Raw genomic sequence first — 15,408 nt, forward strand, 5'->3', positions numbered from 1 at the left:
AGTAGTCAGTGGGAGTATTTTCTCGAGTCGCATCCCCTCTGCTTCCCAGCAATCCAGATGTAGTTAACCAGAGGTCGTTGCGCACAGCTGTGCGCGGAGAGGTGGGGCTATCTCTAAATGAAACATCCATCGTCCTGGCGGGATGGATGGGATACACGTTGTTTTCCATTTCGATCCACGCTTCATGTCTCATCCGCCGATGTGGACGTCATTACAGCGTAGTAGTTGTGGCAGCCTGTGAGTAAATAAAATAGTAAGGATAGATGACGCTTTAATTCAGCTGACTTTTTTCACCAAGTTAGACATGAGTCATATTTGGATGCAGAAACAGTAAAAAATAAAAAATGCAACAGTTTGATCAACTTCTATCAGAGAGGTTTGATGGTGACCCTTGAGATACTAAGAGATAATCAAATTAAATAACAACGAATACGTACTTTTCACCGTTATATTTTTAAAGGGTCAGTTCACCCAAATTACAAATCGATAAATAAATGATACATTGTATTTAGCCACACAGATAGTTTCTATTTGCTCCGGATTTTAGATACAATAATATTCCACACATCTTCCTATGAGCTAGTGAGCAGGGTTATATATTATGGGAAAAGAGGATGCTACTTTTGCAAAAACAGTCTTTAAATTTCTAATTGTTTCAATGCTTGAACATTGAAGGAGCAGGAATACAATATATATGTAATGTAATTTGGATGAACTGAGTCTTTAATGGACTGTCTGGTGTCCTTTCATGATGTTGATAATCTTGTTTCTGTGTCTTTAATGGTCAATGTGGGTTTTTTTCATCATATTATTTTAGTTCTGAACACTTTGAGTTTCATTGAGTGAGTGGAGACTGGATGATATGGTTTCTTGCTCAAAAACACTTCAATGGTGTGAATTGGTGCTGTCGAAGCCTCAGAGGTTTTGATTTACTCACAGTAGTTTACAAGCACATGTGGATAAGGTTAGTCATTGACCTTCAGTCCTCTCTGTTTGGGACAAAGCTGGAACAATTGTCTTCCAGCTTTGTCCCAAACAGAGATGACTGTAAATGGTTGTGAGGAACAACAGAAGGCTGATGGACATCGAGAACACTTACGGGACATCAATGCACTTAGCTTGCTCTGACTCTCCAGCCATCACATTCCTTACAGTGTGACTTATGTTTACAGTGAGAAGCTGCAGCGACGGTTTCTGTCTGCAGCCGACCTTAAAAGACAGAACACAACACCTCTCCGAAAAGTAAACCAGCACTGCTCATCTCTGCTGCAGACAAAAGGGAGCTGGCAGATAATAAAAACAACAAACCACTTAAGTGATGCCAAAGCTTGGCAACTCCAACGCTGACTGGAATGTCCCCCAGTTCGCAGTAAACCATGGGATGTACCAGCCGTCTGTGGACAGTTTATAGTTTTCTTGAATGTCGTAAAGGTAATTAATTTAATTCCAAATGCACTTAACATGTATTATCTCTGTCTGTAGTCTCTGCAGCAGGATGGGGCTATAAAAGTGTACATCGTTTTTAGTGTAGTCTATGACTAAGCTGCAACACAGAATATGTGACGTTCTACCTCTAAAAGGTCGTCATCAGGGATTTGTTTAGTATGAAAACATACCTCAACACATGAATCAGCACTTAAAGTCACAGGCTAATAAATAGCCCGGCCTTTTGCCCACTTTTCTCCAAACAAAACAGTAATGTAAAAATTGTATTGAATATACTTCCTGTTAAGAGCAATATACAACATTGATATAGCAACATACAACTATTATTTATGTAAAGATAGAGAGTAACGTCTAAATGAAGTACACCAACCCAATATTACCTTATTGTATGTCCTCGTTATACTCCTTGGGACCTTGGGAGCAGCCGTGGGCTACCTCTACGTGGGCATAGGTCTTTTTCTCATGAAAAGTCATTAATCCACAGAGAAAACGCAACGCCTCCAGCCATGTGCCGAGGCATAAAAAAACCACATATTTCTACATTTACATCTGACTTTGGTTTGGTGCAACTGATCTTTTTAATTAAATTATGAATTATTTCAACATGTTTATCTCAGCCCAGTGTGCAGGGACGTCCGGGGATCCCCAGATACAGTAAATGTGGTGTAATTGTTTTATTAGTTCACAAAAAAGGATTACCAGTTAGATGTAGTCATAGTCATTACATCAGAAACAACGAAACTCTTCATATGAGTGACTGATCTGTGGATCTGTGACACTAAAAATAATCCAGGACCAGATTAAAACCATTAATTCATTTGTGTTTTCTGATCTGTTTATTGTGTGAAACTCTTTCACTGTGAACCTGTTACAATAGCTAATGGGTATTTAAAGTACAAAGCAAAATATATATATATCTTGTTGCGATATCAACAAGATATCGCAAAACAAACAGTTATTAGTGAAGCATGCCTTCTCGTATTTTGCCAAAACTTCAGCATAAAACCTTTGATAAATAATGGCACTCTATCTTTTTCTAGGTCGTCTTCCTCCACCGCAAAAAGACAACTGCTCTCCAAGCCAAGTGCAGCTCATATTTATTTCAGTTTCTCAATAACAGACAACTACATGATGGTGTTCTTGCATGTAGGATAAGGTAAGGATAAAAGCTGTGGCTAAATCAAAAAAAGCTCATTTAATGCTGGCCTCTCGTTTTTATGTCAAGCTGTTTCAAAGTGTTGCAGACAAACTTTGTCTTACTGAAATGATCCTGTATGTCACATTCCTGCACTTACAGGAAGAGCGGTGACTCAGTTCATGATAAACATATTCATCCCCGTCTGCTCTGGTAATCCATACCTCCAGAGACCAGCACCCTGACTCTAAAAACATTGAGCTTGTGAGATTCTGAATGACAAACTGGGAGGTCGTAAAGTGTGAGAGCTGTGTTTCTGTTTTTGCTAAATCATTCATCAATCTCTCAGATCTCACTGTGATGACGTGTACTTCCTGAAGATAACTTCTTATCCTCTTCTTTCTGTTGATCCAGTTTGAGTTGCTGTTACACGCTCTGCCCCTCTGTGGTTTTGTTCTTTCCTCCCACGTCTGCAGGCGTTGAAAGCCGAAGGAGTAAATAGCCAAGGCAAAATAAGTTTTCTTTAATGTCGCAATGCTGATGAAATTGTATGTGTAATTCAAGCGAACCCTCAGCTGGCGACAATTATTAGGCACTGAACCATTTCTGCCACATCAGTTGTCATGCGACGTGCACTTTGAGTAGGGGCGGGACGCCAGATTAATTTCCTGAATGATCAACGACTCTGCTTTTGTCTCTCATGTCAGAAATGTTGGTCGACTGTCTGCAGGTATAGTGGTTTTACTTGTCCGATTTCCCAACATGGCTGCTGCCAAAAGCTCCCTTCTAAACTCTAGTGAGCTTGTTTTCATATTTCTGGAGTAATGTTGTGGATTAAACATTTTAGCATGATGTTCGGCAGGTGTAATTTTTACCATGCATGTTAATCATTTATTTAAGCGTGTTTGCATGCCAACATGTGCTAATTAAGACTCAGCACACAGCTGAGGATGATTCTATTTATTCAGAATTGAATAAAAGGTCTAGAGAGGACACAGTGTCCTCTTTGCTCTGTGTACGTTTGCTACAGTAGTGTGAATGTAAACTGTTCATGCATTTAAATAAACACTTCCTTTGTGTGTGTAAAGTGTAACCAGGAGTTCAGTAGGAGTTCAGTGACAGTAGGCAGAATGTGGTCTTACAGGAGTCCATTATGTTATGTTACTACATACTTATCCTCAGTATTGCATTCGCCAACATTGACCCAGCGTGTGGGCCTCCAATCGAAGATATCCACATTACCCACTCAACATGCTACTGCTAACTTCAACAGGCTAACCTGCAGAAAAGTCCCATGAATGTAAGTTTTCCTGTTTAATTTAAGTTAATTATTTTAATTAGATATCATTCAGTTAGTCATCATCAACATGTTTTCTCCCTACCTCCCAATTCTACAATTATAAGAGAAAAGTATCGTCCACAGCTCTAATACTCTCCAAATACTCTCTTTCAGAAGTAAGTCAGTAGTATAATCTCTTCGGTTTCACTAAATCAGTTCACCAAGTATATACTTAAGTCACTGTTATAGTGTAAAATGTATTAGAAATATAGCAAGCGAGGCATGATGTCCAATTTAGTGGACAGGTGATTGATCGTAATTTCAGCCATCTTGTTTTTGAGAAATTCGTGTTACTCTTAGCGACAACCACACAGCAGGCCATTGGCTGGCAGTGTATGAGATGATGCACTCGTGTCGACAGTGTTGGTTGATGTGTGACTACCACTGCAAACTATACCATCACAATCCATGCATATATACAAGAAAACGGCTTGATGTGCGAAAGCGCTAACGCTAGATTACCAACATGACACAAAAAGGTTTCGAAGATAGAAACACTCAGAAGTGACAACTTGAGTCTGGACTCATGATTGTTTTTGCACTTGGTTGTGTTTCAACATCAGAGGACCAAATCTGCTGCAAGACTTTATTTTAGCTTTGTGGATTTTAGACTGAGAATCAGCTCCAGTAAGCAGCGTTCAGGCTGATTTGGGGTCATTGGGGTCACTACTCTGATGAGTCGTTCATCACAAACATGGCATGAGTTCAACAATCTGGCATGGAGCTCACTCAGGCCCAAACTATTACTGAGCATACTGAGGTCATGTCGTCTGTGTCTTTTCTTTCCTTTTTGTGGGTTTTAGCATTTTGATGCTAGAATTAAGAACTTGCACATGGTGGGTATTGTTTTTGTATGATTCCAGTATTTGTAGACTCGATACGTTTAGTGAAATAAAGAAAGCCTTCAGCATTTCTCCAAGAACTATATTCCTGGCAGTGATGATATGAGACGTTCTATTTTGATTTCAGGTCACAATGTTGTTTCAGAACTTTGTGGTAAAAGAGGGTTTACCGTCTTCCTGTGTATTTACATGGAACTGAGTAACTGGCTTGATGACAAGGTGACTGACATACATAAATGAATAAATCCCTGGTCAAATAGCAGGGCGGATGTGTGAGGCATATCTTCTGACTTCTTCACTGTCACTGTTGGGAAATGTGGCTGCTGCTAGCCCACAATTGTTGAAACTTGAAACCCCCTCAGTGCTGTTATGATAGTAATCTATGTGACCTTTTACTGCCTTTGGTTGTTTTTCAGAGTGGATTGAATCTAGTATTTCATCTCCTCAGGTTACTAAAGTCTCTGCCAACTGACCTGAGTAGTTGGGTTTGAATATCATTTTGACTTTAACATAATCCCTCTCATTTAGAGCAGATTTTGGGGAAAGCCATGCCTAATCTAACATGAGGCTCTTCCTGTTTCAGGGGTTTTCAACAAATTGGCTTGGCTTCCTGAGAAAATGTTTCTTCATGCAGAGAAGCTTCTTTGCGAACCTAAATATCATGTCACAAATATTTATCTAAGAAAGTGCATTGCTTGTATTTCGACCCCTGACTGAATTAAAGATAGGCCCTCCAGCATCTCTAAAGCTCCTGAATTAACATGTTGCATCTGTTGTTTATAAGACTTTTTATTTTTACAAAAACTCATTTAAACAATCCAGTGATTATATAAATGAGGTTCTGAATGCCTGAATAAAAGGACACGAACTGTGGTTTATCTAGATTTCCTGCTGGTTCTATAAAGGGACTCAGAATGACACGCATGCAGATATTCCTCAGATAATGAACAGTGGTGGTCAGTGGTGCTTTAGAGGAGCAGAGATTTTATATATGACGTCCGGTTTACTCCTCCAGAGGAGTACCACGGTATCCTCTGTGACTCGAGAGGAGATTTGTCATGTCTGAGAAAATAATCACGACGATGTCCCATGATGCCATCAGGATTATCTCAGTTTTGGCTTACATATCGTAACAGAAAGCAATCATTAAAATATGGAGGTGTGGAGTTTAATTTAGGAGGGCATCTACTGGGCGGGCATTTGGCAAATGTTAGCATGCTAACACGCTAAACTGAAGTGTTGACCATGGTCAAATTCTTCTAACTCTGACTCTAACTTATAAACAACATGTTAACATTGTTGATATGAACATGCTGAAATATTTAGTTCAACTATTATCTTAAGAAAATACAACCCAAAGCTCTCTCATCCCCAGAGAGGGACATCCTCCCTATTGGAGCTTCACGGCCTCACACAAGAGTTCCCATGTCTTTGGGACTCCAAGCGGATGTTAATATATCACTAGTGAATCTGCAGTCTGACCTTTGACTCTGAGAAGTTCCGGCTGTGCGTCGAGCCAAGCAGCGGGGTCAGAGCAGAGACAGGCTCCCAGCAGGTGAGGTGGATCAAACAGTTTCTCTCTTGTTTATAGAAAACAAGAATACACATTGCATAAATCTGGAGATGTTTTTTTCTTTGCACTTTGACCGTTTTAAATGTCTGATATTCTTTGATTTTCATCAACGCTGCTGTCTTTTTCTCAAGCTGCCGAACCGAGGAGGCACGCTCTTTTATTGCAAGCAAGTGTGACAGTCACAATTGTTCTCACTGCATCCTGAAACACCCCAGCCTTGAATTTCCAACCAGACCTCTTCATGATGGAGACGGAGCAAACGGCTGTGAGTTGTCAAGCACCGGGCCAAACTTCTGTCAGGACCTGGCTCTCCTCCAGCACAAGAGGTACAAGTGTTCGGCTGCTGTTGCTTGTTGGGATTGGTTCTCAGACAAAAATTAAGCTCAGAGTTTTGCCTTTTGATAGAAGCTGTAACCGGTGATCTGAAGAGAACTGCTGAATGCACAGTTTCTTTTCTCTTGACACGGTTGGGCAGGCTATTATACTTTGATTCATTCAACTCTAGTAGTTACAACAAATTACATACATTTTAGGTCAAACTTGTTTTGTTCTTCTTCCTCCTGCCGATGGATGGAGGGTGTCCAGCTGTTCCAGCTGTTTGACAAACACACGGTTACAGAGTGGTGTCTTACTGGAAATCCTTTACCAGGTTTCCAACGCCGTGTGAAACCGGATAAATGTTTATCTATCTTTTCAGGTATTTTTATTGCAAACATTTTGTCAAGAAAGTGGTTTCCTCTCTTCTCCGTGAGCCTCAGAAACGTAAATCTTGCTCAGTCTGCTTTACACACTTCTCAGACATGTTAACGTTTAGCCACAATAATGGTTTTATGAGAATATGATCACTTTGAGTGAGACTATATCCTAATTCTGTGCCTATAAAAACAACAGTAAACCTGCAGGAGTCATACGTCTATGATGAATATCCGGAGTGAGGATTATAAAACCTAATAAAGCTTCTGAAATCAGATGCTGTATTCTTTCACTGGTTGGTTTTTGAGTTTAGTTGTTGCATAGGTACGTAAGTTGTGTTTATTTACAGTGTACAATATCTAATTGTTAGCAATATGAATCTAACTATCAAATAAAAAAATTGATAAAAATAGATGGATAATTCGGCGCCCTATATGCAGTGAGATATCAGCGTAGGAATGTTATCCTTCATCTGTCGTCTCAACTGCCCCATATATCCTCTTTTGTTCAGCCAGTTTTTGCCGATTCTTTTGTCAGTCCTCTCCAGAGCACCTAGGAAAAGCACCTAAAGTTAAACATTGCCAGCAGAAAATTTACAATACACATCAGAAACCTCACACCCATCACAGCAGTAACAAGTGGGCACTGTATAATGTGTTAATGTTGGACTAACATATGAGTTAACTGTCTTCAAAGCAACTATTTTCTGTTAATTTTAGAGTTTATTTGGCTTTTGACAGTCACATGCTCAGGTCACTGACTGACTTTTTATTGTACTGGGAAATGTGCTGATCATGAAACTAAACTGTGACTAAAAGCCTGTAAACTCTTTCACAACGTGAGTGAAGCTGCTGAAGAGCTGACCTTTGTTTTGACAGCGCATGCCGACATTTCTACAATCAATACATCCGTGTTTTTATTCCAGGAAATGAGATGAAACATTGAACAAGCACCAGACGCTCGCTCAGCGATTTGCCTACACACACATTGAGAACATAATAACACTAACATTCTTGTACTGATTATCCATTCACAAACACACACACAAATATGTACACACAAAAACACATGTGCTACATTTTGTACAAACACAGAGGGATCACAGTAAAAGACGTGCAAACATAATGAAAACACAAATACACATGTACTTTAATCAGATTATGACACAAAAACATAATTAAGACACAACTAAGTAGCGCAAATAAACACAGACATTTCATTTCCACCTTCTGACACAGATTTATCTGCATAGTTTGACCCTCTATCTCATCTCTTCGTGTTTCCCAGGAACACCCAGAACACCCAGTGACGCCTCCCGTTTCAATGGAGACGGGGTTCGCTACAAAGCCAAGCTGATCGGCGTGGACCCGGTGCCGTACGCCCAGGGTGAGAAGATGTGCTGGGACTCTATGATGAAGCTAAAGGTATAGTCAGTCCATCCTCCAAAGCCAAATCAAACTCACCTTCTATCTCCTCTTAATCAAAGCTGGTTAATCTGTGAGACGATCTTCTCGTCCCTCCACAACCGCAGTCATTTCATCAGGAGACGAGATGAAAGATCAACATCACGGGTCTGATATCATATGACCAGTGAGATTAATAAAGTCTTTTTCAGAGACCTATTGAATGAGATCCTTCTGGAGATAGATGCTCTTCTATTTCAACATCAATGCTAATCCGTAGTAACTATCAAGTTTATAGTTAACGCTAAAACCAGTAACCAGTGTTTCACTAACATCGGCTTATTAGCCGTTAACAGAAAGTACAGCTGAGGCTGAAGGGATTGTCAGTAGTTTGTCAGGAGTTTGGTCATGAACCAAAGTATTGGACAAATCAAAATGTTGATGCATCAAATCACGCAGATGTCCATTGCTCCTAATCTCAAACTACGACACTCTCAGGCTGTCGTCACTGTCAAGATGGCGACCGCCGGAGCCTCCCAGTTTGAGTTTCACAAAGACTTCTCAGACACCGATGTGTGACGCCACAGACACTGCATCCATATTTTATGTAGTCGGTCACTCTACGTACCCATCTAGTGTCAGTTTTGCATTTATCATTGACGGCCGTGTCAGTATACAGGACTGTCTCAGAAAATTAGAATATTGTGATAAAGTTCTTTATTTTGTGTAATGCAATTAAAAAAACAAAAATGTCATGCATTCTGGATTCATTACAAATCAACTGAAATATTGCAAGCCTTTTATTCTTTTAATATTGCTGATTATGGCTTACAGCTTAAGAAAACTCAAATATCCTATCTCTAAATATTAGAATATCATGAAAAAGTATACTAGTAGGGTATTCAACTAATCACTTGAATCGTCTAAATAACTCGAAACACCTGCAAGGGTTTCCTGAGCCTTGAAAAACACTCAGCTTGGTTCAGTAAACTAAATCACACGTATGGGGATTATCACAATATTCAAATTTTCTGAGACAGTCCTGTATATGCTTGTGACATGCATAGTCAATTTTCAAAATAAACTTCCATCTTCACAAGAAGTTAGTTTTAGGCAACAAAACCCCGTTTTCAGACACGAACAGCAGTCTCCTGGACAAAAGTTCTGAGTTTGTTTGACCCCTCCACCTCTGCTGTGTGGACTGTCTCGCTCTCTATACTACGTCGGGTGCTCTGACGGTAATGGCGCGGATGTGTGATTCGCAAACACATGCTAATATGTGTTGGTGTCAGACGGCGAGGAGCACTGACCAAGCTGCGTTATTTGAGGATTATCAAAGTCATCACAATTCCGCCTGAGGGGGAAATTTGTGTACAAAAGTGCACAGCAACCCATCTCAATAGTTATTGAGATATTTCACTAATACCCAAAACTGTCAAACTCATGGTGGCGCTAGAGGAAAAGTGAACGGATCACCAAAGTCAATAGGGTTCATCCTCTGGCGACCATCAATGTCTGTACAACATGTTATCTTAATCCATCCAGTATTATCAATTTTGGCTTTTTGCCTGTATTGGATACAACAGACGTCCCCCGGGAGTCGAAGGGTGGACGTTGTGGTCAGTGGCATGGATAATGGGTGGTACTTGGGTTAACAAAACAAGTATTTTGTATTTTATATTTGAAATCATTTTGATCACTTTGTTGAAACCTGTTTTCACTTTGACATGAAAGACCGTTCTCATTAAAAACTTCTCAGTGACAGGTGCTTTGCAAATGAACTGGGTTCCTTGAAATGAAAAGGAGTTGTGGGGAAATTCCTGCAGTGCAGGAGTGGGATATATAAGTGGGATATATCTGACATCCTGCCCTGACATGTCAATGACTTCAAGCCCTTCAATCTCACGGGATTTTGCACAATCCATTAGGAGTGTACTTCCAGTTGTATGCAACAGCTTTTAAAAAAACAGACCACAGGGGCTGAACACTGAAGAACTGGAGGTGAATCAGTGTTAAAAAACAACGTTAAAAGCTATAATCAGACAATCAATATTTGGAGAGGGCGAACAGTCAATTAGAAAGAAAAGCTACAAATAGTGGCTTTAATATCATCTGTATAAACATTTATTCCACTTTTGAATAAGTCTGCTCTGACCTACCACACTTTACACTCAGCTCTTCTGACTTTGCTCCTATTTCAAACCACTCAAACCCCATCTGTGTTAGGGCTTTGACGCAGCAGCAAGGAGACAGGGGAAACACAAGCAGAGAGTCTGGTTGAAAGTTTCCTCCAGTGGACTGAAAATGGTGGATGAAAGGACCGGGGTGAGTTACACTCCACATATCTATTTCCACATTGTGTTGTCCTGTAGAAAGTCAGGTTGATGGATAATCTTGTGCACAACCACAACAGCCATTGGGGTTTTCCAGTGGAAAAAACTAAATGCTTAAATGCTTAACTCGTGCCAGATAACATTTGCATTATTTTCTATTTTTCCAGTTCAATTACCAGGTTTCCTCCAGATGGTAAAACTGAATATTTATACAGCTGACATGGATCAGTGCCATAAAATTGTTTATCAATACTTTGCTCTCTAGTTTCCCGACAAAAGGTGGAGTCTAATGAGTCGAGTTTAGTCCACCGAAGACATATTATAAAGGATCCCACCTCAGTAAGAAGTCAAGATCTCCATTTTCCTTCCTGAAAGCATAACGTTTGGCAATTTTTCTTCCAATAATAATCTGTGAAACCTTTGAGAAGGGGTCTTTAATAAGGAACAAGTGTTTCCCATGTGAAGTGGATACTGCACTTTATGTGGAAGTTGGTGTTCAGAGATGATTTAAGTTTCAGTTCCACTTCTGCTAATTATTTTGGTCCAATTTCTGGTTGTAGTGATAACAAAAACTACAAACTTTGGTCTGCACTGAGCAATTCTGTATTTACCTGTCACGTTCAACAAGCTACATTTCAACAAATTGATTTTCTCCCCTTTAGTGTCAGGTTTAGGTTAATGGTGTTGAAACAAGATCCAGAAAAATTGCACACAACAGCTAGAGAAGCAGAAACCGTTTGAGATCAGAAACCAGACGAAACAACTTAAATCTGGCTGCATTTTATGGTTATGATAATCCAAATTTCTCTTTTTTTCTTGCAGTAAAACCTCAAATTCTCAATCTGTTTCTCAGGCTGTACTTCATGACCATGACAGGAGCAGGATCAGCTCTTTGACGACAGATGAGTCTGACCCCAGAGCTCTGGCCTACGTTCACCAACACCAAGACACCTACAGCCTCTTCTACATCAAGACAGCCAACCTGGTGCCGACACACAGTACTACATGTCCTTTCTGTGCTGTGTTCGTTGTGAGCCACCCTGCAGTGAATGTGTTTGAGGTGCAGTGTGACGTTTTTTCTGTGTCCATCAGGCAGAACCGGTCCTAGCTGACATTGAGGAGGTTTGTCAGATGGTGGACCAGGAGACGCCACAAGAACCTACAGAAGCACCGACACAAGTCAGAGAAAATCGCTATACGTGGGGGGGGGGGGGGGGGTTATGTTTTTTTTCGTCAACACTGCCTTCAATTTTGTTTGCATGTTTTTTCCAGACCAATTCCTTACTGCAACTAAATGACAGTTCAGTCCCTCCAGCTGAGGTAAATGACAGAATGAAACAGCTCAGTATTATTACGAAAGGTTGAACAACCCCGAAATATTTTGCTGAGGTTCATCGCTGAACATCTCTTTTTGTGTTGAAACAAAGCTTTTCAGTGTAGCTCCATTTTCAGGGACCAGCTTTTGAGGATGTCTTCAGTCCACGGCCCAATTCTTCTTCAGGACAATCAAACCAGGTACAATAAACAAAAAACACAATATCACACATGTGACTGTGATGCACCAGAACCACGAGGGTTTCTCAACATTTCTTTGAGAATTTAACAAACAAACTATTGCAGTCAGAACAACAGAAACATGAAACAACTAACATTTCAGAATTTAAATGTTTTCAAGTGTAACTACTGAACAGCTGAGAGGTTTATGGCAGTGAAAGGGAGCGAGTTAGCCAGCTGCTCACCTTCTAAGATCATGAACGTGAATAAATGAGAGGAGTTGATGCAGCATCTCTATTTTAGTCCGATTTTGATTTTATTCATATTATATATGTTTATGTATAGTCAGCTATCATGTGGCTCTTAACAATGAGGGTCCTCAACTAAAAGAGCACATTTAACCGTATACCACTGTTAATAAATACAGACTGTGGTGTTTGTGTGTCCACAGGCCTCTTTTAGTAATGACCTGATGGAAGTCTTCTCCATCCAGATGGAGGAGCCGCTGATGCCCAACGAGAGCTCCTGCACCAGTCAGCCAGGTAAGTTTCAACATGAGTCCAGGTTTTCTTCAAGAATTGGATGTAACATATGAAGCGTAATTGATATAAAAATGTAATTTTGCGGGTGAAGTATTCCTTTAACCATCTACGACCTGAAACATTTTATGTGCAGAGCCAGTTGGGGGCAGCACAGAGCCTGGGTGATGGGGAAGGGGAAGGAAGGCCTAATTCAGGGCATAATTATCAATTTCCTTCTTATTTAGTCTCCCCCCAAGTTTCTTCCATAATTTGCTTAATTTAAAAAAATGTTTTTACATTGTCCCAGCAGTATACTTTAACAGGCAAACAAAGCACATTACACACAACATGGAGCCATTGGTCAAGGACGTTTTTTGTAATTGTGGCCAAACGTTATAGAATTGGAAGAGGCTTTTCTGATCCGTTGTGTGGGGTTTTTTTGCAGTAAATTGTGAGAAACTGGACTCAGGTTGATGAGTGTATTTTTGTTTATAGTAGGTCTGCAATTAACGATTAATTGAATTATTGATTAATCTGCCGATTATTTTCTAGATCAATAGATCAATAATTTCTTCTATAAAATATAAGAAAATGTTAACAAATGTCCATCCCAGTTCCTCAAAGTCCAAACTGATGCTCAAATGTCTTGTTTTGTCAGTCCAAAAACGAGATATTCAGTTTAATATATTATTCAGAGAAAAGCAGGAAATCTAAAACATTTCAGAAGCTGAAACAGCATTTTCCTTTTGGAATGAGAAATTACTTTAACGATTAATTACTTTTTGCATGCAGCACGAGTTTGTAGTCTTGATTGGATTGCGATTAACAGGAGTGGACACACGAAGGCACAAAACATGTTGTTGTATAGTCCTTTTTTCAGATGAGAGGGAGGATTCAGACCGAGACCTATAGCTCAGAGTTTATCAGTTTGATATCCCATCATGCAAATAGATATCATCATAAGCATCAGGCTGTTCTGCCATAAACCTACAGGACCATCAGACAAACACTGACCACTTCCTTCCTGCAGATCTCAATGGTGACTCAGTGTCACACACACACACACACACACACACACATATCACACTGTGGTATTGAATATGGTTGAATCTAATGATTTAATTTTCCCACAATCTGCCTGTTAATGACATGTTTCATATCTATTCTGTTGGGGAATGACATAAATCCCATAGTACAGCTGATAAAGAGCTACATTTTAATATGATATACAGTAAATCAGAGGAATATGAAGTGTTTGCTGTGTATCAATAATGGAATCATTATCTCTCAACACATGCTCAGTTCCAACACTGAACTTAATCTCCTCCTCGCTACAGTAGTGGAACAAGTTTAAAATCCCCATGTATGGAGTTAAAACAACAATTCTCTAGATTTAGATTTTTATTGAAACTTGTCTCCAGAATGAGTGTGTGAGTAGTCGGCAGTGTGACGTTCATATGTTTGTGGTTAGGCACTGTTATGCGCGCCTTCAACATTAGAGGCCCAGGTTCACATCCTGTCTCTTTGTGGGCGTCCGTTATTATTACTTATGACAGTGGCCTTTCCATTACTTTAACTAACCACGTTAGTAATATTCGTTCATATAGCACCTCTCGAGAGCAGAACGTCATAAATTGCTTCACAAAAGAAAGAAAAATGAATTCAGACATAATCAAAGTGGTTTTATGAACCACACACATCAAACACTTTGCTATAAAGAAATCATAGAATATTTATCTGTTCATTTTATTTATAATGAAGGTGTTATCAGTGTGTAGCAGTTAAGAAGATCTATACATCAGAAATGCAAAATAATAAGTATGTTTTCTTTGTTGTATAATCACCTGAAAATAAAAATGAGCCGTTATGTCTGCAGCGGGTCCTCTTAGATGGCCATCATGTTTCAGGGGGTTTTGTGCTGCAACTAATTGTTTCTGCACATCAATAGTTTAAAAAGGCCAAAACAATATTTTGTTTCTTAATTTATGTTCTTCTTGTCTCTCAGAGTCTCCACAGCCAACGCTCTCAGCCTCTCAGATCCTCTCCATGTTCCCTACACAGCCAACAGGGGGCTCTCCGTACTCCTCTCCCCCATATTCTCCCCCATATTCTCCCAGCACCATGCCCTGGGGCCAGCAGGGGTTTCTGGGGAATCAGTGGGCAGCTCCAGCTGCAACACCCTGGCCCACAATTCAAAGCGGTATAGCAGCATGGGCACCAGCAGGCATCGCAGCACCCCCTGCAGGGGGCCAGATGATGATGATAGCGGGAGGCACATCTGCTTCACCCACAGCTGTTAACGGGTACCCCAGCCCTTTAAACTCCCTCTATTCCCCCGCTGGAGCAACTGGACCACTGCAGTCAATATCTCCCATCTTGGACCATAATCCGCTCTTGTGATGAACTGGTTAGAATGGGAAAAAGTGTTATTGAATTGAAAATTGCTGCTCAATGAGAACCATACAAATTTAATTTCAACTCAATTTCTTTTATTTGGACATAAAATCAAATCTTTTGTGTTGTTATTCAAGAAAAACTGTAAGATTTAAATAATCAAACATGTCAATCACAGTTACAGTATGAAGTTTACTGTCTGTTTACTGGAAAATACAAAATACAAAAAGCTCAT

The 15,408-nt window shown here is 40.0% G+C and overlaps 1 protein-coding gene across 1 annotated transcript; it reads left to right on the plus strand.

The window, feature by feature from the left end:
• Positions 1-6,527: 6,527 nt before the first annotated feature.
• Positions 6,528-15,179, plus strand: LOC306694586 (uncharacterized protein; the record flags this gene model as incomplete). Its single annotated transcript, XM_079157493.1, has 9 exons — positions 6,528-6,661; positions 8,316-8,452; positions 10,658-10,756; positions 11,618-11,749; positions 11,857-11,943; positions 12,037-12,084; positions 12,217-12,279; positions 12,710-12,800; positions 14,785-15,179. The coding sequence occupies exons 1-9, from the start codon at positions 6,577-6,579 to the stop codon at positions 15,177-15,179; spliced, it is 1,137 nt and encodes a 378-aa protein (XP_079013619.1). The 5' UTR covers positions 6,528-6,576.
• Between the last annotated feature and the right edge of the window lie 229 nt (positions 15,180-15,408).

This window comes from Pholis gunnellus (assembly GCF_910591455.1).
Source record: "Pholis gunnellus genome assembly, chromosome: 4".
NCBI classification, from domain to species: Eukaryota; Metazoa; Chordata; class Actinopteri; order Perciformes; family Pholidae; genus Pholis; species Pholis gunnellus.